This window comes from Brachyhypopomus gauderio, unplaced genomic scaffold, assembly GCF_052324685.1.
Source record: "Brachyhypopomus gauderio isolate BG-103 unplaced genomic scaffold, BGAUD_0.2 sc34, whole genome shotgun sequence".
NCBI lineage: Eukaryota > Metazoa > Chordata > Actinopteri > Gymnotiformes > Hypopomidae > Brachyhypopomus > Brachyhypopomus gauderio.
This window is the reverse complement of record NW_027506866.1, coordinates 3,944,502-3,970,927: the sequence shown is the minus strand read 5'-3', so window position 1 is coordinate 3,970,927 and position 26,426 is coordinate 3,944,502. Positions and strand designations below refer to the sequence as shown.

The 26,426-nt window shown below is 39.5% G+C and overlaps 2 protein-coding genes across 4 annotated transcripts in view; both read right to left on the bottom strand.

The window, feature by feature from the left end:
- LOC143485434 (uncharacterized) overlaps window positions 1-19,430 on the bottom strand; it is a 47,457-nt gene extending 28,027 nt beyond the window's left edge. The window contains exon 1 of the mRNA XM_076984876.1: window positions 19,305-19,430. The gene's annotated coding sequence lies outside the window, so the exon portion shown is untranslated. The remainder of the gene's footprint in view (window positions 1-19,304) is intronic.
- klhl6 (kelch-like family member 6) lies at window positions 11,566-23,184 on the bottom strand. 3 transcript variants are annotated; one of them, XM_076984863.1, is made up of 7 exons: window positions 22,766-23,184; window positions 22,436-22,601; window positions 15,688-15,999; window positions 15,131-15,368; window positions 14,546-14,748; window positions 14,209-14,422; window positions 11,566-14,057 (listed from the first exon to the last, which is right to left on the bottom strand). In XM_076984863.1, the coding sequence occupies exons 1-7, from the start codon at window positions 23,035-23,037 to the stop codon at window positions 13,756-13,758; spliced, it is 1,707 nt and encodes a 568-aa protein (XP_076840978.1). In that variant the 5' UTR covers window positions 23,038-23,184; the 3' UTR covers window positions 11,566-13,755. The 3 variants fall into 3 exon arrangements, with proteins under 3 accessions (XP_076840978.1, XP_076840979.1, XP_076840977.1); XM_076984864.1 differs by having other exon boundaries at window positions 11,568-14,057; window positions 15,688-15,987; XM_076984862.1 differs by having other exon boundaries at window positions 11,569-14,057; window positions 15,688-16,137.
- Between the last annotated feature and the right edge of the window lie 3,242 nt (window positions 23,185-26,426).

The following is a 26,426-nucleotide window of genomic DNA, read 5'->3' as shown; positions in this document are numbered from 1 at the left end:
ATCTGAAAATTGGATTAATTAATATTCGATCACTCAACTCTAAAGCAGTTTTTATGAATGAACTTATAACTGACCAGAAAATTGATATTCTATGTCTAACTGAAACGTGGATTCAATGTGGTGACTATTTATCTCTAAACGAAGCCACTCCTGTGGGATATAGTTATATACATAAACCTAGATTGTCAGGCAGAGGAGGAGGAATATGTATAATATATCGTGATTGTTTAGAAATTCATCAGAAATACTTGGATATCTTTAATTCATTTGAGATGCTGTCTATTAATGTAATTAGTCCATCTGAAAATAAAAGTTCATTTTCCCTAACAAATGTATATAGACCACCAGGGCCTTACTCAGATTTCTTAAAAGATTTCACAGATTTTACAGCAAATTTAGCAGTTAGTAGTGACAAAATAATAATGGTAGGAGACTTTAACATACATTTTGATAATGCGGAGGATCCACTGACAAGGGCTTTTACTTCTATATTGAACACTGTTGGCATTACACAAAACGTTGTAGGACCCACACACTATCAAAATCATACCCTAGATTTAATCTTAACGTTGGGTATTGACGTAGATAATATAAATATACTCCCGCAAACCGTAGCTATCTCTGATCACTATTTAGTCAAATTTGAGATTCATCTTAACATAAATACCCACCCGTCTCCTCGGCAGTGTATAAAGCGCTCGATAAATTCATTAACAGCAACACAGTTTATTGAAGCCCTCCCTGATTTAACTGCTCTAGCCCACTCGCCATCCTATCCAGGAGAGTTAGATAGTCTAACCAACTGCATAGAGAATACCTGCAGATCAGCTCTAGACATAGTAGCTCCACTCAAATATAAAAAGACTAGATCTAAAAAACTCGCTCCGTGGTACACTGACCAAACTAGAAACTTAAAACAAATAGCACGTAAATTAGAGCGTAAATGGCGATCTACTAAGTTGGAAGTATTCTACTGTGCCTGGAAGGATAGCATCATTGACTACAAACGGGCACTCGCTAAAGCATGCTCAGCATACCTAGCCTCACTGATAGAGAAAAATAAAAACAATCCTAGATTTCTTTTTAATACTATTTCCAAACTTACAAAAAATCAAGCAGGCGCAGAACCTCAGATTCCAGTAAACCTCACTAGTAATGTATTTATAGATTTTTTTGATAATAAAATAGAGAATATTAGACAAAATATAAAACCTTTTATTAGCAATACAACTGGTATGTCATCTGGTTTGGTTGACATCGATTTAAATCGCATACTGGGAGAAAAACTTGATGCTTTTCATCCACTCCCACAATCAGAATTAGAGAAAATAATTTCTTCCTTAAATTGTGCTACCTGCACACTAGACTCGGTTCCATCAAAGTTATTAAAAGAGGTATTACCAGCGGTAACTGAACCTCTTCTAACTATAGTTAACTTATCCATTACAATAGGTCACATGCCCAAATCATGTAAATTAGCAGTTTACCAAATTTTGATCCTACTGTACTATCTAATTATAGACCCATTTCAAACACATCATTTATATCTAAGATCATAGAAAAAGCTGTTGCCCAGCAATTATGCCTATATCTGCATAGGCATCACATATTTGAAAAGTTCCAATCTGGTTTTAGGCCCCATCACAGTACTGAAACAGCATTAGTTAAAGTAACAAATGACCTCCTCCTTGCTTCAGATCAAGGTTATGTATCGCTGTTAGTGCTTCTTGATCTTAGTGCAGCTTTCGACACAATTGATCATAGGATCTTGCTAGAAAGGTTAGAACACTGGGTTGGAGTCTCTGGCACAGCCCTTTCTTGGTTTCATTCTTACTTAACAAATCGCTATCAGTTTGTAGAGCTCAATAATATTCCATCCAAACATACAAAAGTTAAATATGGGGTCCCGCAAGGCTCCATTCTAGGACCACTATTATTTACATTATATATGCTACCACTGGGCACAGTTATAAACAAACATGGTGTCAATTTTCACTGCTATGCAGATGACACTCAACTTTACATATCAGCCAAACCTGATGACAAACTCAGTTTAAGAAAAATTGAGGCCTGTGTAAGAGATATTAAATGCTGGATGTCTCTAAACTTCCTCCAACTTAATGAGGACAAAACAGAAGTTCTCCTTCTGGGCCCAAGAGTATACGGCGCAAGACTGGGAGACTCTCTCACCATGGCTCTCTCATCCTGGCTGCACCGCGCTGGTGAAGTTCCGTTATAGTATCGCGTGATAGGAATTTCTAAATAAAAGTAATAAATGCAAATTTACCGTTTCTACATAAATAACTACATATACTAGTTATACCTTCACTCTTTGTATTTACGAAACATCCCATATGGCATTATAAGGATGTTTGCAAAGGATTTGAAAACTTCAATGCACATTAAACTTAATGTTTTGCAGATAAAATTCAGGTAGAAATACATGAAAACACACAAACAAAATATTTCCATTTAGAACTTTATTTTTGCAAAAGCCGCATGGCTTCCCCTCTTTAAACACTGTTCAATTTACAGTTGATTGGTATTCCCAATTTGTCAAGCATTGTTCATTGCTCCCATGCGAAGTTTACAATGCAGAGAACTTAACAGGCTATTCTTAAATGTTTTCCTCTCCATAAAGTAACTTTATGAACATATACACTGCCAATACAAGACTAGAATGTAAGATTCGTTTGTCTACAAAAACGAGGTATTTTAACTTACACTAAACGCTGGCGTCGGCCATCGTTTTGCACACGAACGAGCATGCGCGAGATCAGGAACGCGTTTGTGCCACGGCCAGGCAGCCACGCACACGCAGCCACGGGGAGGTGGTCTCTTTTCTCGAGCCGTACCCTCCTCTCTGGGCCCTAAGGCCTCAAAACAGAAAATTCCAGATCTAATGCTTAATCTTGCAGGCTACCCCATTACACCTGGCACAGTAGCCAAAAACCTAGGCGTCATACTCGACTCTGACCTATCATTTGATAAATACATAGATAATACTACTAGGATAGCTTTTCTACATCTCCGTAACATTGCTAAATTAAGAAATGCATTATCACAGGATGATGCGGAAAAATTGGTGCACGCCTTTGTTAGCTCTAGATTAGACTACTGCAATGCACTACTGTCAGGATGTTCAAATAGGAATCTAAATAAACTTCAAATAGTTCAAAATGCCACAGCCAGGGTTCTGACCAGAACTAGAAATTTTCAGCATATCAGTCCAGTCCTATCAGCCCTGCATTGGCTCCCAGTTAAATTCCGTATTGACTTTAAAATTCTTTTATTAACTTATAAAGCACTGCACGGGCTTGCTCCTGAGTACCTTCAGGAACTTATTTCCTATTACGAACCCCCATGCCCACTAAGATCACAGGGTGCTGGTCTTTTATTAGTTCCAAAAATTAATAAGGTAACAGCAGGGGGAAGAGCCTTTTCTTGTAAGGCCCCCCAGCTTTGGAATAATCTTCCTAAATGCGTCCGGGACTCCGACACAGTCACAATCTTTAAGTCTAGGTTGAAAACCCACTTATTTAGTTTAGCGTTTGATAATTAATATCCCCCCTTAGATAAAAGTACAGATCCAGGGGTTCATAGACGAAGGGTTTTATGGTAGACTGGGGCGCTGGTGCTGTCGTCCTGTCACTGCTCGTGGTCACTCAAGTTTGTTGACAGTGCAGTGGACGGATGCCATTGTCTCAGAATGCCTCCAAGCCTATGTTACCTTCTGGTTCTGCCTTTTTAGCTAGGCTGTAATAATTTAACTAAATGCCGGAGTTGCTGCCACACTCCGGAAATGTTTATAATTTTACCGGTCCTGTATATGTCCTCATACAGAGCTAATTTTCCCTGTTTCATTTCTCCACATGGCTGCCCGCCTGCTTGAGGAATAATGAGATGAGGAGACCAGCGATCCATCCTGAGCCAGCCACCTCCTGCCTAACCGGATGCATACATCATGATGGACATTATTACATATTTTTCCTTTTCTTTCTCTTCTTTCTGTCTAAATTGTTGTTGTTGTCATGGTGACCGGTGTCGGCCAGAGGAGGATGGGTTCCCCCCCTGAGTCTTGGTTCCTCTCAAGGTTTCTTCCTCAAGCAAAAAAACTAGGGAGTTTTTCCTTGCCACTGTCGCCTTTGGCTTGCTCACTGGGGGCTAGGACTCGGCACTTGTAAAGCTGCTTTGTGACAACAACTGTTGTAAAAAGCGCTATATAAATAAAATTTGATTGATTGATTGATTGACTTCCTAACAACATTTCTAGCCTAATGAGGAGTCATGATGTCATGCTACAGCCCCTAACCCCTCCCCTTTGGGCGTGTCTACGTTTAGTCGTCTGCGTCTGTGGATCTTCGTGGGTGTGGTGGTGTCTGAGCGTGTTCATCGGGCTCACCTGTGGCTCGTCTCTTGATCACTTGGGGCTTATGTGGTTTGTCTATTTAATGTGCATTTGCGCAGTGTCCCGTGCTCGTCTTTGTTAGTCATTCACGTTTGAATGTTATATTTGTTCCACGTGCCGTCTGCGCTTTTTGTATGCAGGTGCCTGTATCCAATCGTCTTGGGTAGAGCCATGCAAGAAGATAGATAATACAGACTGAGTGGACATGAATTTAAACCACCATTGATTTAAATGTACGTAGCTCACGTGCCAGTGATCAGCATGTGGCTCCGGCAGACTAATCTATAGCAGCATAACTAAAGGGAGGGGTTCAGAGGTGACCACAGGCATGAGGGCTCACTGAGACATTGCTTTCCAGTCAAGTCATAGTCACAAATAGAGTGATGCCAAGACACAGCTGGATGACAGCATCAACATCTCAGATCACCAGAAATCTCAACGTCTGGGGGCCCCCAAGCCCCTACACCTTACAAGGGGAATTTTAGCTGAAGGCTTGACTAAACAGGTGAGTCTTAAGTCTAGATTTAAAGATTGGAACTGTGTCAGAGTCTCGGATTGGAGCTGGAAGGCTATTCCATAATTGAGGGGCTTTAAAAGAGAAAGCTCTGCCTCCGGCTGTAGTTTTACTAATTTTTGGAACTACGAGAAATCCAGCATTTTGGGAGCGCAAAGGGCGAGATGGTAGGGCTGAACGATTTTGGAAAATAATCTAATTGCAATTTTTTATCTATAAATTGCGATTGCGATTTAAAATCGCGATTTTTTCCCATTGTTCCACTTCAGGAAACTCTGTTTCGGCATTTTTTATACACCTCAGATACAGGGTTGCGGGAGGGGGGGGGGGTGTAAACAGAGGCGGTCTTTGCATAGAGGCGTTGCTAGGCAATTGCCTTGGGCCCCTCCCACTGTAGGGCCCCCTTGTCTAGCTAAAGCCAGGTTCACACTACACGACTTTTCAGTCATCAGGTTTTTGTGCCGTTCGCACTACACGACTGGTTGTGCTGTAATCGCAAGTCTTTCAGTTGTTGTGGCTTTCACACTACATGACTGATCGGTGACGTGGGCTCACGAATTAAACGACTGGGGAATCGCCGACTCATCTGGCTGCCGTCCAAAAACACGAGAACACGGAAATGAAACACTCGCGAGAACCAGCAACACCACGAAGTAAATTAAAAACAACGTACATGTACTCCACATTTTCGTTATTATTTTTTTTTTTTACCGTTTAACCACTCCATAGTCCCAAATTGCCAGAATTATTTCATCTCTCCGTTGCAGTGAACATAGATATAATCAATCGCACTATTTCTCCAGTGCTGTCACAATAACTTAAACACAGTCTTGTAGTAAAGTTGTATGAAGCTAGACGCTGCTGTTGACTCACAGTCACCGACTGGGCTAGATATGAAACATGCTAGATATTAAACATGCTAGATATCTGCCGGTCGTCTGCGATGAGTTGGCGGCCACTCGGCGAGCGTCTTTCAGCAGTTCACACTACACGACTGAGCGAGCGCCGAATGATCCCCGATTTGCGTCCGACCACAGTTTCTGTCGGCGATCTACAAAAACAGTCGGCGACTGAAAAACCAGCCTAAAATCTTGTAGTGTGAACCTGAACTTATTTCTCGCATATTAATGTTGATGGGCCCCCTAGCTAAATTCGCCTTGAGCCTCCAAATTGCTAAGTCCGCCACTGGGTGTAAAATGGACTAAATTTAAGTATTATTATTATATCGTGATCGATCGATCGCCTGTGGTTGGCGCCAGAGCGAACTACTAATTTTTTTGTCTAAGACGCTCAATGCGTGAGAGTTGGCAACCCTGCAGGTATAGCAACTTGGCTAAAATATGTGCGTGAGGGCATTTGGTAGCGCATATCCAGTGTGTTTAACAAAGCCATGAAGCCGGGCTTGTTCACTATATTAACGGGCATCATGTCTTTCACTATGAACTCCGTTACTGCCCGAGTTATTTCAGCGTGCCGCTTCGAATTACATCCATAAGGAGTTACACTTTCAAACGGTTCGGTCAGTGAACCCTGTCTGCTGGAACGCAGTCAAGCTATCCGCGCTTTCGCGATTCATCCGTGCTTTAAATCTTATTGCGCCTATATCCGTGATTTTACGGTATTTCGCTGCTCACCGCATACTAAAGCTGTATAAGCGCAGAGAAACACTTTGGCGTATTTGAAGATGCAGCACTGGTCGTTGGCATTTTAGCCTTACAAATATCATACGAGGCTTTGTGGTGTTTTTTAATGCTGAAGGTTTGTAGTGTTACCTCGCATCGTAGCAACAGTAGCAAGGCATGTTTTGCAGGGTACCTGACGTTGAGCAGCATCTTTTTAAAAGCCAAAGTAATTTCACACAACTTATGTGCTGCCCCTCTTTGGTATTAGACTTTCAGTTGTGTCAGCTTCTGTCGAGCTTGAAGCCATTGTGCAACAAGTTAAAGTGCGCTGTGTTAACTTCACTTCTCCACCTCCCTGCCTCCTGCTCGGGTTTGCTCCGTTCGTCCTCGGCTCGGCTCGCTCCCAAGTCACGTGACCAGTTTAAATCGCAGCCTGTGCGATTAGACAATCGCGTTTTAAAAAATCGCGAAATTATCGCAAATGCAATTAATCGTTCAGCCCTACGAGATGGGTTGTAGTAATCAATGAGTTCACTCAGATATTGTGGGGCAAGACCATTTAACGCCTTATAGGTTAACAGGAGAACTTTAAATTCAATGCGATATTTAATCGGCAGCCAGTGTAGTGCGGCGAGAGTGGGACTAATATGATCGAATTTCCTAGCCTTGGTTAGGACTCTAGCTGCGGCATTTTAGTGACACCTATAGGTGGTATTGTACCATTCTGTAGTGAAATTATTCTGTGCAATCAGAAGGATTCATTTTAATGACAGTGTAAATGCAGAGTAAAATTGATCAAAATGATAATTTAGAGGGCCTTTATTTTGAAATGGCACATCACATCTGCTTGATCTTGACAGAGTGACACCTTTAGTTGGTATTCTACCATTCTGTAGTGAAATTATTCTGAGCAATCAGAAGGATTCTTTTTAATGACACTGTAAATGTAGAGTAAAATTGATCAAATCTGGTCATTTGATGGACCTTTATTTTGAATTGACACATCAGATCTTCTTGATCTTACATGAGTGACACCTGTAGGTGGTATTCTACCATTCTGTAGTGAAATTATTGAGTGCAATCAGGAGGATTTATTGTAATGACCCTGTAAACATAGAAAAAAAATGATCAAATCTGGTAATTTGAGGGACCTTTACTTTGAAATGCCACATCAGATCTTCTTGATCTTTACTGAGTGACATCTGTAGGTGGTGTTCTACCATTCTGTAGTGAAATTATTGAGTGCAATCAGGAGGATTTATTGTAATGACCCTGTAAACATAGAAAAAAATGATCAAATCTGGTAATTTGAGGGACCTTTACTTTGAAATGCCACATAAGATCTTCTTGATCTTTACTGAGTGACATCTGTAGGTGGTGTTCTACCATTCTGTAGTGAAATTCTTCAGTGCAATCAGGAGAATTTTTTTTATGACACTGTAAACATACAGTAAAATTGATCAAATCTGGTTATTTGAGGGACCTTTACTTTGAAATGCCACATCAGATCTTCTTGATCTTGACTGAGTGACATCTGTACGTGGTGTTCTACCATTCTGTAGTGAAATTATTGAGTGCAATCAGGAGGATTTTTATTAATGACCCTGTAAACATAGAAAAAAAAATCAAATCTGGTAATTTGAGAGACCTTTACTTTGAAATGCCACATCAGATCTTCTTGATCTTTACTGAGTGACATCTGTAGGTGGTGTTCTACTATTCTGTAGTGAAATTATTGAGTGCAATCAGGAGGATTTTTATTAATGACCCTGTAAACATAGAAAAAAAAGATCAAATCTGGTAATTTGAGGGACCTTTACTTTGAAATGCCACATCAGATCTTCTTGATCTTGACTGAGTGACATCTGTAGGTGGTGTTCTACCATTCTGTAGTGAAATGACTTTGTTCAATCAGGAGGATTTTTTTTATGACACTGTAAACATACAGTAAAATTGATCAAATCTGGTTATTTGAGGGACCTTTACTTTGAAATGCCACATCAGATCTTCTTGATCTTAGCTGAGTGACATCTGTAGGTGGTGTCCTACCATTCTGTAGTGAAATTATTCAGTGCAATCAGAAGGATTCCTTTTAATAACACTGTAAATATAAAACGGTGTAAAAGTAACAAATGTAATAATTTAAATTTACTTTCAAGGTTTTCATTTTCATAGACATTAAATACAGTTTGATTCATGATTTATTAGTTCTGAATTAAACGATTTACTTGTTTATTTATTGTTTTTTTTTTACTCATTCTGTACACCATTTAGATTTAAATGTGGAATCACAGGCAGCATCACCCATTACCGTAATCTATGGTATACGCGCAACTTCGCAATTTTTTCGGGGGCTGGCTTGACCAAGATTTTTTAAGTGAGGGCTGGCTTGACCGCAGTTGAACTTCGGTATAGCCAGTGTGTATTTTATTTAAAATAATTAACACCCCATTTGCCGTGATGGATAATTAAAGTCTAGCTCTTATTTATGCATAGAAACGTAAATTGACAATATAATCTGTAGCGTCTTTATGCGGATGTATGAGGGGAGTCGGAATTCGAACACAACACCGGCTGAAAGCCAAAACTGTCGCACGTGAAATGCTACAGGCACCGTTCAGAAACTGATCAGTTCAGTTATATTCAGTTAAATGTATTCAGTTCAGTAGATATACGCGACTTTTAGCCCGGTGCGGCATATAAAACATTTTCCATTTTTTAATTATTATTATTATTTTTTCCGTTTTCCATTTTTTTAAACATTGTAGGTGCAGCTTATATTGAGGTGCGCTGTATAGTCGAGAAAATACAGTACTTTGTGACAACAGACACGGCTCCTTTCTTTGGCTAAAGTTCCTTTGGGGCATCATCTTTTACTTCAGTATTTGGTAGAATTTCTGGTTCAGAACGTCCCTCGTTTTCAGCAAGAAAACGAAACAATTGAGAAACAATTAACGACAGTGCTGCATTCCGGACACGTGAAGGTTATTTAAACTGGTTTGGCAGGTTTATGAAAAATTCTTATGATAACAAAAATAAACACCAGTTTTCGGTGCGAACCGGTATACCGCCCAGCACTACCCAAATAGTTATTTGTACTCAATTTAGCTAAATAGAGTAACTTTTATTAAATGAGTTAAGCAGCTCTATGTGTTTTGTGTACTAACTGACTTGGTATGAGTAAAGATATGTTTATCATTCATTTTAAGTATTGTTGATTTGAACTGTTTAAGTTGTGATCAGGGCAGTCATGGGCAGTCAAGGGCAGTCATGGCCTGGTGCTTAGGAAACTGGCCTTGTGACTGGAGGGTCATGGGTTTGATTCCCAGAGCTGAGGCCATGACTGAGGTGCCCCTGAGCAAGGCCCTTAACCCTCAATTGCTCACTTGTATAAAAATGAGATAAAAATCTAAGTCGCTCTGGATAAGGGCGTTTGCCAAATGCCATAAATGTAAATGATCATTGATTCAGACAAAGGAAATAAAACCCATCCCTATTTCTGACGTCATCACTGAGCTTTGCACACGGCTCTAAGGTGGTTCGCCCAGACTTGTCCAGATTAGAAGCAATCTTCGACACAGAGAAGAGTTTTAGCCACACTGGGGGGGGGGGGGGGGGGGGGGTTGCCGAATGTAAGTTATTGAGCGGGGGGTGTGTGCGAATGTAAATCGTTACCGGAGGGGTTTAAAATGGACACAGCGAGAGAAAAAAAGCAGATTCAAAGTGGGCAGAAACAGTCTGAATCGTGGTTTGAACTAACCTAGTTTTTTTACCGAAAAAAAAAGAAAAACCGGGACAGGCCGGGAAAAACGGGACAGCGACATGAAAACCGGGACAGGTGGCAACACTAGTTAACATACATATTTCTTTATCTGACCCCATATTAGTGTTTGACAAAAAGAAGCTTGCAGTAAGAGATCATCCACCACTGTTCAGCCTCCAAGGACAGCCAGCGAAGGTGATACACATCAAATTCTGATTCTTTAATCTAAAATGTGGAATTGCAAGTTGTGCAGTTTTTCTACTGCGATAAAAGTCATGTTGCTGAAGCATTATCGGCTTAGCCATGGTCAGTACTCCACAATTTCACCTTTGCCCTGTCTCTACAACACCTGCCTATGTACATTTAGTAAATTTAATTTATTAAAGATACATATATCAAGAATGCACACTGCTACACAGAGGAAAGACAGCTATTATCCAGCTTTTAATGAATATGGATTTTGTTGCCCTGTGTGCACCTGCCAATCAGCACCTGCCACATGTGTTTTATGCTGCATTGGATGAATATGCTGGTCAGCTGATTGTACTTTACAAAAAGAAGAAAACTGGACGGGTTGGTGAAAAGATGAACCAGTTTTTGTTGGCATATGAGAAACAGGTACTTTCACAAATTACATTCACACTATCATTAGCATGATAGTTCCCATTGTCATGATTTATCCTTTAAGGACAAAAATGACATTCATGCAAGAACAGCAGCCCTGGCTGGCCTACCCATTTATCTCAAAGAGGATTCCTCAGGTATCTTCAAAGCCTGCAAGTAGGGCTGGGTATCGATTCAAATTCCAAGAATCGATCCGATTCCGATTCTGAAAATTAAGAATCTATTTATTTCGATTTAATCCGATTTAATCGATTCGATCCAATTCAGGGTTTAGTGTTATTAAAAATGTATTTGAGCTGTTTCCTGACTATGTACAGAAGCAACATGTTAAAACTAGTATTATATCAATATTAATCAGCAAATAGTTACTGATAGTTGATAGTTACTGATGGCTGGAACACTGGTGAAAAGGGTCATCATAAATCTACCTTCAAGAAAGGTAATCCAGGACAATAAACAGAGGACATCTTTGAGGTGTCTATATCTGCAACAGTGGACTCCTACTGGGACACTATCCAGTGCATTATTATTATGATTGAAATAATTAAGAAGTCACCCAAAAGCTGTTGCTGCCAAATGCATTTTTATTTTTAAAGTGCTCACACTTAATAAACTGAAAGTATAAAATGTAAACGTGTATTTTTCTTTAAAGTGAGATTATAAGAACAGAACTCTCACGTTACGGTCCCCGACCCCTCCCTGTTGGGCGTGTGTTAACGTTGTCTGCGTCTGTGGATCTCTGTGGGTGCGGGTGCGTTTTGTGATAATCCTCACCTGTGACTCGTCTTGTCATCACGCGGGGTTTTTGTGGTTTGTCTACTTAATGTGCGTTCGCGCAGCGTCCTGTGCTCGTCGTTTGAGTCACACATGTTCTATGTAAACGTGTTTTATGTGCGCTGTCTGCGCTTCGGTAAATTTAATAAACGTAACGATTTGGAAAGTGCAAAGGATTCTGTCTCGTCCATCGCCTTGCGCCCAACATTACAAGAGCATTTTTAACTTTTTTAAACTGTAAAAACACTGGGTAAACTGTCAGTAACATGGACTAACTGTAAATAGTCACTGACACTGCATAAACTGTCCTTCTGTTTTTAGATTGGCGATTTGACTATCGTCGTTACCGTCACTTTCCGACGCCATGTTGTTTTACAGTTAGTTAGACCGAGCGCGCCTGCATGAATTCAGTGACGAGGTGGGGGTAAAAGTTAACTAAAAAATCGATCTTTGGACGTACGAATCGATTATCAGATCATCATATGCGAATCGATTCTGAATCGGAAAATCGATTTTTTCAACACAGGCCTACCTGCAAGGTATGGTATAATTGGGGATTGCAATAAACCTCAATAATACATTGCAATAAAAAAAAATGTCAGAATTAATTTTTTAAAATGTAGCTGACTGTTTTATTCACCCTTTTTGTCTTTGACATGGATATTTTTGTTTGATAATATTGCACACTGTTATATTTCAGAATGAAATGGAGTTTTATGAAGGCGCTGTTGCTCTGGTTGCTGATGTGGATGAAGAAGAGGACAAAGCAGTTGAGAAGCCACATGTCTTTATGCTTACAGTTTTACATTTACATTGTTGAACATAAATGTTGCATTATGCATGGGAATTGTTACAGATGTCCTTGTAGTTCAGTTACATTTGCATTTGTGTATATCAATATATCAGAATATCGTGCACAAGTAAATTGTAATCGTTAGTCCAATTTTTTCTTAAAATTCTGAGGATTATGGCTGATAATCTAAAACACCTAAAATATTCTATAAGCATTTTGAGCAAATTGAGTAATAAATAAAACTCAAAAGTGCTGGGTTTAAAAGACTTTAAAAGGCTTTTTGTAGCCTTATGTATGAAGCTGAAGTTTCAGTTATTAAAAGCTGAATGGAAAAAGTCAAAGGTTTGTTGTTATGTTAATACTACTCGTACAGTTTGGTGCAATCGGTTTCCCCAATTGGATTGAGTAATCCTACTACAGTTTTAAGTTGTTTAAATAAGAACCATTCAAGTTTATTAAACCCAATTTGAATATTAACATGTAACTCTTTTAAATTAGTATGAATACATACAGCGTTTTAGTCTAACAAACATTAATGGTTTAAGTTTCAACATACTAAATAAAATGAGTTAAAAATGTGCATTTGAGTTGCCTTACTATAATTGGTATCGGTTCAATAAACTCTAATCACATTATTAAATAAACTAAAATTGAGTTACAAAACTTTGTGCAATCGGTTTCCCCAAATCATTTAAGTTAAATTAACTTATTGGGTTTTACAGTGTACGCTCAACAACTGACGTTCGCCACCCCCCCCCCCCCCCCCCCCCCCCCCTCAACAATTAACGTTCGCCACACCCATATATTATTATCGCCTGTTTCTACTACAAGACGTGTAGTCATATTTTAAAAATCCCATACAGGACTCGCCGTTTTCTCCCAACTTTTGTTGTGGTAATTTTGCAGCTAGCATGGCGAGCAGGAGCTCTAAACAAGAGACGTGACGGACCATGAGGGTCGTGTACGCTTCTGCCAGCTAATATAATACTTCTAGTGAAAAAAATCGATCTCATATCGGTCCACAAGACTTATAAATAAACTGACAAACACGAAAACGAAGGGTATCCTATCTATAATTTCAGTACGTTTTAGTTAGTTTTCTAAACATGTAATATAGTTACAGTTACTTATCGTTTTTTCTTTTAATTACCGTTATTATTTATTTCAGTTAGCGAAAATGTTTTTTCAATATTAGTTTTCGTTTTTTCGTTCGTTTTCGTTAACGATTATAACCTTGGCATAGACACATACAAAATGTCATCCAGTTACTGTTCCTGGTGGTATCTTGTGTATGTGTGTATAGGATTTTCTGAGTGTCACACTGCCATGGTGGGAAACCCCACGTGGCAACACACACTCCTCTGTCAGTCTCTTTGTTTGTGGGTCCCAGCACAGTACAGTGGCAATCACTTCATTCTTGTCATCCCTGCCGCCGGTGATAAAGAGCTTGTTACTGCAGGCAGCAATGCCACAGCTGGCTCTCTCACAGCCCAGTGGGGTGACCAGTGTCCAGGTATCTCTCTCAGGGCTGTAGGAAAACATTGCTTTCATTGCCCCACCTTTAACACAGAGACAGATATTCTTACATACTACTCAGAACATGCCCCATACCTGTGTCAGATTGAGGTGTTAATAGCTGAAGAAAACAAATATTTTAGCAAATTATTTGTGTCTATTCAGTAAAAGAAAATATTGTCTTAAATGACTAACCAGCTACATAGATGGAGTCCCTGAAGGTTACAGCATTTGTACATTTGGCTTCAATGGGCATTGGACATTTCAGGGTCCATTTGTTGGCTGCTTGTTCAAAGCATTGCAAACTATTTGTAGCAAGCTTTCCATTGGGCCCACCTCCTATCACATAAATGCATCTGCCATAGCTGGTGGCAGAAAAGGAGCTCACATTCACCAAAAGTGGTGTAGCCTGGAAGGTACGTACACATACTTTCACCTAGGTTCCACATCTTATGACTAGGTTATTACAATTTCTTATTAAATGCTTACTAGTTACATAAAGTTTATTTAGAGTCATAATGGCAGGTCCTACCTTTGTCCAGCAGTTATGGAAGGGATCATAAGCTTCCACACATTTGAGCCTTTGAATGCCATCAAATCCTCCCATTGCATAAACCTTTCCTCCCAGAACAGCCATTTTGTGTCTCCAGCGCCCAGTACTCATATACTCAATCTGGATCCACTTGTTAAGGGAAGCATTGTACTTCCATGCATCATGCTGAGTTTCTTTACCACCTGTTACAGATTTATTGTGACTCAGTCAGTGTTGGCTCTCCACACAGGTTAAAACCTCTCCACAAACAATAGGTTTTTAAACAAGGCTTTGATTTTATGCTATTTTTATTATATCAATAATACATAACACAGCAAAAAGCAATTGAAGCCTTAATAAAATCAATGTATTAGAGATTTTGAGGTTAGCAATGAGCTATTTCTATAATGACAAATTTTTACCCAGGAAACAAAGATTATGCACTGTAAAGCAAATGAGGCATATTATGATGCAGAGTTCCAATCTATCCAGCACCTATTTTTAGCTTATGTTGTATTTACAGTATATGCTTTGTTTTACCATGCTTTCAATATTTAAAAACTACATGGTGGGAGGCCTACTTACCTGATATGTACACTTCATTTCGAAATGTGATGCATGCAAACTCAACCCACTTTTTATTGTCACTCTCTGACTCCATCTCAGTGTTTGGCAGCTTGGCCACTTCTAGCCGACTTCTGCGCAGCGGGTCTAGACAGGTCACCTCTGACACAAACCTGTCATCTTTTGTGCAGCCTCCAATAATCGTAAACACTTCAGACTGAAATTCCTGCATCCTTGGTTTGGTATGCTCAGAAATCACCTTTAACCAAACCATTTGTCAAGTTAATGATAATTATAACAGAATGTACAATAGGCATATTAATTTTTTTTTGCATTAGAGATCATTCTTAATAATTATTCAAATCTTGCACATTTAATAACTACACGCTTTTTTCTTTTAAAATGAACTTACCTATTTACATAAGTCTAAAGAAAATAGTTGTGTGCTTTGAAGTGCTTTTCAGAAGTACGGTGATTATTTTTATTTTTACCAGAATTGTTTATGTAAATGCTGTTTGGCCACTGAACTCGAAGGACAATTTTAAGATTTAACAGTGGGCTGTCTCTTAAAAACTAACCTCACTTCCTGATAGGTGATAAACACGAGTCTCCTGTAGCAATGGGAACACATCTGGACAACCTCTGATCAAGGAATCTCCTTCCACCTTCTCCACAAAGTACCAGGGGTCCAGCAGTGGCAGACGTACATGAGTGAGGACAAAGGCCAGCAGAGGCACTCTGTCCATCTCATGTGCCCTCACCCAGCGCATCACCAACTCAAACACCTGCTCCTCCTCCGTTACACTGAGGTCATCTTGCTGAAGCAGGCTAACCAGCACATCTGTCGGCAGTTCCAGCACTTCATCATGCACTGCAACCTGAGAAAAGTTCTGGATGATGTAGTTGTGCACATGGTGCTTTAGAGCCACTAATGAATGGGTGTCAGCCAAGTGCAGAATTCCCACACAATTATCTGGACAGAGGACCTCAGCAAGGTAACTGGCACAAGTGTTTACCACTCGTTGGAACTGCAGGGAATAAGTGAATGTATTATTATGCTGCTCCCTGTAGCATGCATGTAGCACAGTATACTTGGCTGCCTTTGGATTCTCTATTGATGGAAACATTATGTACAATAGCAGGGATAAAAAAAAAACCCAAAAACATGGAGATAAATGGGACATTAAAGGTGTTAGCACACTTCCCTCTGTTCTACATAAAACACTTATTTGTTTTAAAACATGAATATTGCCATATGGAGAGGAAATAGTGCCAAATTGAAAAGTAATCCCTAATAGTCAAAAATGGAAATGCAATCCACAAAATGCATTGCTTTTCCATACAAACATGCAGAATATGTGCCAAAATGAAATGCAAAAGCACTACTACATTACATTTCAATGCACTTTATCTCTTTATTGAAAAACAATACACAAGAATTTGCATTCAAAACCAAAACGCTGAATTTGTGCCAGAATTGAATATAATACAGCTCGAAATGTAATCACGGCACAGAGGTATTGCTTTTCACCGTACGGTATTTCAGACATAAATGTCTCCTTTAAATGTAATGATCACGAGATTGATTTAAACACTGATGTGATGAAAACGTGCCACAATTAAAAGTAAAAATCTCCAGTGTGTGTGGATTTGTATTTAAAGAAAGAAACGCTGAATTAGTGCCAGAAGCCACCTTGAAATGCAATCGACTGAACGTGATTGTATTCCACTGTGTGTCTCTGCGAATCTGCAAAAGCAAATCACAATGTGTAGGATTACATTCCGTCTAGAGGCAGCGGAATAAAAGAGGAAATAAACACTAATTGGACAAGTTGAGGCTGGTGCAGTTACAGACAACTACGTGCTTAACTTAATTAAGCTGAAGGTGCTGGAAAATATTGAAAATGGACCTGGAAAGTTCCGTACATGTGCTTGAATTCCACCTTGTAAAGGTGGATGAACCCAGCAAACAGCGCTGAAAGCAGAACGCGACCTTGACACGCCACAGCGTAGCCCGTATTCAGCCCGATTGCTACCTGTATTTTCCAGATTATAAACCGCTACTTATTCCCTCACGCTTTGAACCATGCGACTTATAATGAGATGTGGCTTTTCTGTAGATGTTTCTTCACCCGTTAGGGTTGGAACAAAAAGTTAATCAGGTGGTAGGACAACGTTGTATATGAAAGAAGAAAGTGATTATAACTTAGTTCATTGAGCAGTCTAGTTTTGTCCTAACTAGATATTTAGACATAATACTTCTGTAATACTGCAAAGTCGTGGTCAGAGGTGAACTTTGGTATAGCCAGTGTGTATTTTATTTAAAATAATTAACACCCTTGAGCCAGTGTGGCTTTGGACATAGATAATGCCGTGCCAATTGCTGTGATGGATAATTAAAGTTTAACTCTTATTTATGCATAGAAACATAAATCGACAATATAATCTGTAGCGTCTTTATGCGCGGATAAACGAGGGGAGTCGGAATTCAACAACACCGGCTGAAAGACCTTACAGGCATGAACTCTGAACTGTCAGGCACCGTTCAGAAACTGATCAGTTCAGTTAAATGTACAATGAATCCCCGCTTAACGATGGGTTTAGAGACTGAAAAGTCCGTCGTAAAGCAGCTTTCGTCGTTAGGGTGACCCTAGATTTAGATACGCTTTGATCAGAAATACAGTGAGAAAGAGCGATCGCGTTGCCGAGATGGGCATATTGTACACAACACTCCACAACACTCCACTACAGTCCACTACACTCCACAACACTCCACTGTGCTGACGACGCTGAAGTTGGTTACTTATTCGCAGTTTGAGATTCATTTGGTTACTTATTCGCAGCTCCTTATTCAACCGCTGAAGTTGGTTCCTTATTCAAAAAGGGTGTGTTCACGATGCGTGTTTGCTGCGCACTTTGTTTAAAAGAGATAGATTAAACAAACGAGCATAGGAGCAAACATTTAAGAGGTTATTGTTTCCCATACTGATTTTGTGAATGTAGAAAGCATTCCTTTTTAAAAATGGTTTCTATTTCAAGTCGTTCCAATTGTACGCGATTTGTACGTGATGATTGAATTCGTCAGCATTTCCAACGTAAGGAAACATTCTTAGATTTGAAAACTAAAAACACAGAAATGCTGTTCTAAAACACAAATTAATCGGAAGAAGAATACCAGCACACAACATGGCATATTGAGCAGTGGGCATATAGGTGAACGAATTTAAAGGGGCAGTTTCAGAGGCTTATTGAAGGCCTTATTGTTGGTGGGCCAGAGAAATAACAAATGCATCATGAAGAACAGGTCTGTCGTTAATTGTTTCTCAAGGGATGCTTTTTATTGCTGCGCCGCTAAGCACACATGCAACAGAGCGAATATCTAGCTTGCTGAAAACGAGGGACGTTCTGAACCAGAAATTCTACCAAATACTGAAGTAAAAGATGATGCCCCAAAGGAACTTTAGCCAAAGAAAGGAGCCGTGTCTGTTGTCGGGAAGTACCGTATTTTCTCGACTATACAGTGCACCTCAATATAAGCTGCACCTACAATGTTAAAAAAAAGGAAAATGTTTTATAAGCCGCACCGAGCTAAAAGTCGCGTATATCTACTGAACTGAATACATTTAACTGAACATAACTGAACCGATCAGTTTCTGAACGGTGCCTGTAGCATTTCACGTGCGACAGTTTTGGCTTTCAGCCGGTGTTGTGCCGAATTTCGACTTCCCTCGTTCATCCGCATAAAGACGCTACAGATTATATTGTCAATTTACGTTTCTATGCATAAATAAGAGCTAGACTTTAATTATCCATCATGGAAAATGGGGTGTTAATTATTTTAAATAAAATACACACTGGCTATACCGAAGTTCACCTCTGACCACAACTTCGCAGTATTAAAGCAGTATTATGTCTAAATATCTAGTTAAGACAAAACTAGAGTGCTCAATGAACTAAGTTATACTCACTGTAACTCCCGAATATCATCTGTAGCGTCTTTATGCGTGTGCAAACGAGGGGACTCTGAATTCGGCACAACACGTTCATTTGAAAAAATGTCTCCGTTGTGCCTGCTGGTTGCATGTGCTAAATGAAAATGAGCACTTTCTTCTTTGATTTACAACTTTAACTACCACCTGATTAACTTTCTGCTCCACCCCTGACGGGTGAAGAAACATCTACAGAAAAGCCGTACCTCATTATAAGTCACATGGTTCAAAGCGTGAGGGAAAATACAGGTAGCAATCGCGGGATCTCCGCCATGGCGTGTCGAGGTCGCATTCCGCTCTTCAGCGCTGTGTTATGTTTGCAGGGTTCATCCACCTATACAAGGTGGAATTCAAGCACATGTACGGCACTTTCAAGGCCCATTTTCAATATTTTCCAGCACCTTCAGCTTAATTAAGTTACATATCTATACAAATACACATATGGTTGAAATCATTCAAAATAATTCGCTTTTTATCACATTAAAAGAGATAACGTTACGTGGCGAATGTAACACTCGTGACGCAGTGTTTTTTCAATAGCGCTAAAATAAATGCTCCGGTTTAAATTTAATTCTCCCGTCAAAATTAAAAAATATTTTAAAAATTTTTTTCTGGGTCCGGATGGGATGGTATTTGGGTTCGTATCCAGTTAATCAGGAATGAGATTGGGTCCGGATCCGGACCGCGGTCCGCCTGTTATTGACCTCTGGTATAGAGCACTTTCTTTTTCAATGCACCTCTGTAAAACGTCAGTACAACACAAAACACAATCTAAGGTTGCTGTGCAGGAACAGTATTCCTATCTAAAAGTAGCAACTGATAAAACGCAAGAAAATGTATGTAGCCAACCGGTGCCATAACACAATGCAAAACGAGAGGGAACAAATTCCAGTATAACAACTAAATAAAATTGTATAGGTTCACAAATCTATCCTAGGTTACTGAGCAGGAACAGTATATCGTCCACAGTCCCACGTTTGAGCTGCGTTCTGCGCTCTTGGATAACAAATCCTAAACGCTGTTCTCTCTCGTCATTTTTCTTTGTTCTAGCACGGCCACCCATTTAGCTTTGTAACCACCAAGGAAGCTACAATAAATGCCTGGTACTGCGTTATAAGCAGCCTCTGCTCATGTTTCCGCTGGAAAAGAACCGAAATTTGGGTATTACCCCAGAACGGATGAAGAGTAAAGTTCAGCCCGCTCTGGCCAACGGAGCTACAGTATAAGTAAGCTCCCCCTGAGCTTCGCCACCACGACCGGGAGGCGGTAATCAGGCAAAAGGTAACACTATGTTCATTACGTAGAAAATAAAAGTCTACTAAAAATGACCACTTATTTAACTTACCTCCCGATACCCACCAGTATTTAACTTACCCGCCCGCATACCCACCCGTAAAATTGCGGTATGTGTAAAACCACCCGTTTCAGCATCTATTTGCCCGTACCCGCGGGTACCCGACCCGGTGCAGGACTCTGTCAGACTTCAAATTGGTAATTGTTTGAAGTTGTTGTAGCTAAATTTATTATTTTGTTTTGATAAACAGGTGAGATTATATGCAGAATGGTGGTGCCAGAAAGTAAAACTGCAGTTTGTACAGATAAATAGTTAATTATTATCAGGTTCTCAATAGTGTTTCAATTCAACGGCGGTCGTGAAAATTTTTATGATCCCTAGGGGGGGCATGACAGAAAATAATTGAGAACCACTGCCGTACGGTGAAAAGCAATACCTGTGTCGTGATTACATTTCGAGCTGTATTATATTCAATTCCGGCACAAATTCAGCGTTTTGGTTTTGAATGCAAATTCTTGTGTATTGTTTTTCAATAAAGAGATAAAGTGCATTGAAATGGAATGTAATAGTGCTTTTGCATTTCATTTTGGCACATATTCTGCATGTTTGTATGGAAAAGCTATCCATTTTGTGGATTGCATTTCCATTTTTGCCTATTAGGGATTACTTTTCAATTTGGCAATGATTCCTCACCATATTACCATGTCAAGACTACTCTTTTGTGAATTTTGATTTTGTAGTCACAGTCAGGGATTTCAAAGCAGGGATTGCTACTGTCATGCTTTGCATTCAGCAGGGATTAAGCAGCTGAAGGAATATTAATGAACCAGTAGAACTCTAAGAACCAGAAGGAAGTGACAAAAAGAATTATGCCTTAAAAACTATATGTTGTTTCTATTCAGTATAAAAGTGATATCAGAACCTACATTAGTATAATATGCAGTGTGGACTATATTAGTGCAATGTGCAAATGTACAATATTTGCTCATGGAAAAAGTAACTGCCCCAGACCCCTCACATCGGGCGTATGTAGTTGTAGTCCGGGTCTATATATATATACTTCTGTGGGTGTGGCTGTTTGTGTAGGTGTTCACTCGTCTAATTAGTCTAATGTGATACACGTTGTGCTCGTTGTGTGTTAAGCATATATTATGTGCATTTTGTCCCGTGCTCGTCTTTGTGAGTCTACAATCATGCTTGTTACATGTCTGCTACCTTTGTAGCTAGTGTGTTAATAAATGTTGTAGCTAGTGTGTGTTAATAAACGTTGTCATTCTGGAAAGTCAACTCGTCATCATGCCCCATTCCTCGCCCATTACAAAAAACCTATAAAAATGAGGAGATGGTAAAACCCTAATTGTGACTTTAAGGAGTTTAAGATTAGATGTTTTTTGGTTGCACTGTGACCCACCCTGCACCTGTTCAGCTGCTTTCTAAAACACCCTGAAATGAAAATATTTTCTCTGAACAGTTTTTTTCACTTCCCTGTCTGCTATTGACATTTTTCTGTGCAGTGAGACCATTTAGAGGTATTATTTTTTTCACTTGAATTAAATGAAAGGACATGTAAATTAATTGTATTAAATGTGTAAATCACATATACTGCAGTAATTGTATATGATGACAAGTTAACCACTGGATTACCAGAATGAAAAAGATCAATTAGCAATAAACTTTTATTTATATAATTTATATAATAAGTAAACTATTTATATAATAAGTAAACTATTGGTAACTTAATGGATTAATCCATTACTTGTTCTGATTTCAGTACTCAGGTGTGCATCCTTCATCGATGCATAACTACAATGTTTTGTAGCCATTTTTTACTGTAAATGGGTGACACTGTTCATCTTTTTAAAGTCAAATTTCATGGTGTGAATCTCCCCAACTTTGTTCTCCCTCAGAATATATAGAGGTTCTTGGTTACTGTGTAAATATTTACTATTATTAAGTGATATTAAGTGATAAATTGTGCTGTAGCCTTGCCCCATTCCTGTCACATTTATATTGACAATTATTACTACTTGTGATAGTACTGACCTGCAAAAGGTTGGCAGCTTCAAGAATTTTCTGGACATTGTCTTTGGTGATGTGCAGTTTGCTAGTGTATGTGTAGTCTAGAAGGATCTTCATATATTCTGCACTGATTCCCTTAATATTTACACTCTCTTCATGTTTCTCTCGTAGATCATTACAAAACATTGCTCTAAAAATCATTAAAAAGTAAAAAAGCTCAATTTCTGTAAATTGTAAATTCTGTAAAGTGTAAATAATTAATCATAATTTTACTACAAATATTAAAATTCATACTAATAATGAGTGAAAACCACACTGAATAATACAGTTTCCCTGTGAAGCTTTGTGGCTCACCTGAAATACAAACTTGCAGCAGCCATCACAGCTCGGTGGCAAGGGAAGCTGTGGCCCTGTACATGGAGTGTGACATCTGTTAGGCAGCCCTCCAATCGAAGATTCTGGAGTCCACACTGAAGCTGTTCAGACAGCCTTGTGTCGTTAATCATCACACTGCCATCTTCCAGCTCCCTCTGACTCAATGCCTCCATCATGCCCAGGGCCCATCCACATCTTTCCCCTTTTACAGGATGAAGCCTGTCTGAGCTCTTCTCTAGAGAGTCCCCCATTGTTCATTATGAAACAGTGATTGGCAGGAAAAATGTTTTCTGATGCTATCTTACTCCAGAGTGGAAGACCACATGTGTCCAGGTAGATCTCACAACTGATGCGTAAAAAGTTGAAGAGTGTGCAAATGTCAGGATGTAGCAGCTTCAGCCCAGACTTCCTGTTTTCTGAATTGAGGTCATGTGCAAAAACAGGAAGTTTTGAAACTTCCCCAATCTGCTTCTGAAACATTTAGAGGCTGTGTTTTTGATCATTTCTTAACTTTGAACAGTTGCTTGTGGTCATGATTATTACAATATGTATTACAATATTGTTTAATATTTACACTTGGACTGCAACTTTTTTGCAACATGCATAAATAACCACTTTTTGGCCAGTCTCAGGGCTCAGGGGAGACACCCCGTTATGCCCTCACAGTCACCCATTTACTGACAATTATCACCTGCACCTGTTTCACATTAATACCCTGCCTGTTTAGCCCTACCAGTCCCGCCATTCAATGCTGTGTAATCCTTGTGCCACGAGTGAGGGAGAGACTCTTCTCTACAGATCCCTCCATGTTTGTCATGTGTGACTGTGTTTGCACCCTTATGGTGTGGCAGATGTTATTGTAGCGCTTTATGTGCTTTCCTCATTTTTGTCTGTTGGGAGCTGTTTTATGTTTGTTTGATGCAATGGACATTTAAACCTTTCAAGTTCCAACCACACCCTCTGCTGCTTCCTTAATGTCACAAGATATGGTGATATAAGGCTTATGTATGCCTTATTTTGAAGTATGCTGAGATGTACTTCCGGTTTTCGATTTTGTTCTTCCGGTTTCCCACTAGCAAGCAACTTTCTATATGCAAGTAGCAGTAAGGAAGCATAATCCAATACCGTCCATGCTGAATAGTCAGACAGGAATGTCGTAAGTATTACTAATGGTTTATACAGATGAGTTTTGTTTATATAAATGTTTATGAAGGCAAGTAAACACTGCAACCAAACTGCAGGGTCTTCGCTTGTGGTTTATCTTGGTGTCACTAACATCCTTGTTGAAAACACTACAGTGAAAAGATATCAACCTACCATCAATCTACCATTCATAAAAAATGGCAGCCAGTAACAGTTTCAAGACCAGTCACTCATCTGGATCAGCACTAAGCACTGCCCATGCATGAGCTAAAATGGAAGCTGCTAAGGTGAGAGCACCTTACGCAAGCAAATCTCAGTTGAAAGTTGAAAAAGAACAAAGTGAATTGGAAATGGCTAAAATAGATGCAGAATTAGAAGTGCTTACGTTATGTAGTGGAGACAGCCAAGTATTTCTTCACTATCACCCCAGAAAGGACCCCGTTCCCCATAGTGTGAGAAACTGACTCATCCAAATCCCTTTGATTGTATGTAAAGGTAAACATTGGATATCCAACCATCACTAGGCTCTAAGGAATCCACATTCACAATGGTTTTCGTCTCCCAACGCTTAGAATTCTAACCTTATCTGAACTCCTGAGCTTGGGAGAAAGGCCATCTAAGAGTTCTGGTCAGAATCAACCTTCCTTTGAAGGACACAGGGCTCACAACTCAGGAAGGACCTACACTTATAAAACTCTAAATTCCAACCTTCTGTTAAAATCCAGAACTGAAGATGCAAATATTTCAGTAACTGTACATGGAATTGGAACCCAGCCTATTGGAACCAACACAGCAAACTCAATCTAAAGACACCAAACTCGACAACCTTCAAACCAATGAAAGGGTAATTATTCTTAAAACCAGTATTCAGTTTTCCAGCCCTTAAGGAACCAGGACAAAGGACCCAGGCATAAGGTGAACCATGTGCCTCTGAATTTGAACATTATGTGATCTGTGGTTGATATAAAGACACAAATTATGATCTTTCATGTACTCAGTAATAAGTGATTTTATCTGAATACCTGTTTATATATCATTTCACATTGTTGCATATTCATGTATTACTGTGTTTCAGTAGTTCAGAAGCGAACCGTGACCATTAAACTTGGGCCTGCTCCCATTACCCCTTTCCCCCTTGAAAACAAATTGTTTCCTTTCCTAATTAACTGCAATAAAAAAAATTGAGATGAAAATTAGAAATGCAATAAACAATAACATTTGTACTAGATAACTTCTTAAACAAAATAAGGTTCCAGCCCATGTTCCTCGGGAGTAGAATATGTAAACAACGCGCACGAGGACATCAAAGGACTGAATCGAAACTAGTTAGCGGTGGTGCTAACGACAGCTAGAGTCGCCACAGTAGGCGGAAATGATCATACAGTTAAGCGCGCCCACTAAGAGGGAAGATATGATTGGTCAATTTTACTGTCATTTGAAACTGGTATTGCGCTGAATTATCACTGCCAGGCCCTCTAAACGAACAGCGGGCATCACAGTCCTGATAGGGGGAGACACAGGCTCACAGGCTTCCACTTCACATAACCCCTCCTTCCAACACAGATTGAATAGACACGGTTGAATCATTTATTTGCTTATATTTTTGTAATTGTTTAGATGTCGATTGTGTTTCAGTAGTTCAGAAGCGAACCGTGACCATTAAACTTGGGCCTGCTCCCATTACCCCTTTCCCCCTTGAAAACAAATTGTTTCCTTTCCTAATTAACTGCAATAAAAAAAATTCAGAGAGTAGATAAAATAAAATTGGATAAATTATATTATGTATATTTATGTTTTAAGAATATTTTAGGCCCTCTGAGAGGGCGTAGAGGGCCCTGACGGTTCCCCACTGCAGTAGTTAGATATACTGTAACAAATCTAACTCAGAGGGAGCAGGGGGCGGACACAATTGCGGAGAGAAATCATTTAATATGCATGAGCTCTCGAAGGAGTGAACAAAAGACAAATAACCAACTGACAGATCAGACTTAGACTTACGAGCACGACGGGGCATATTGACTAAACAGCGAACAAGATTAACAACAACAACATTTAGATCAAAAACCAACAACAACAGATCAAAAACCAGTGTACTACGAAACTTAACCAAACTACCAAATAACACCAAATCTAAAAGAATACAACACCTGAAGACACAACTCAAACTCACTAGACAAGGAACTGCTAAACGCTAAATACACTTCTACCAAATCAGTTAAAGAAAACCAACAAAACAAAACTAAGTATGACACTCCGGAATGACCAACACAAAACACTGCAACAAACAGCATAGATCCTACGACTTATAACTACGAAAACACGTATGACTATCCGAGGAACTGACTTCAAGACGGTATTACATTTACACTAATGCACTGGGACAAGAGAAGGAAAACACCCGAGAACCAAAACACGAAACACAAACACGAAAGGAAGAACACAACATAACACTTATGCACAAGGACTGAAAATAACACTCAGGGATTACCAAAGAACA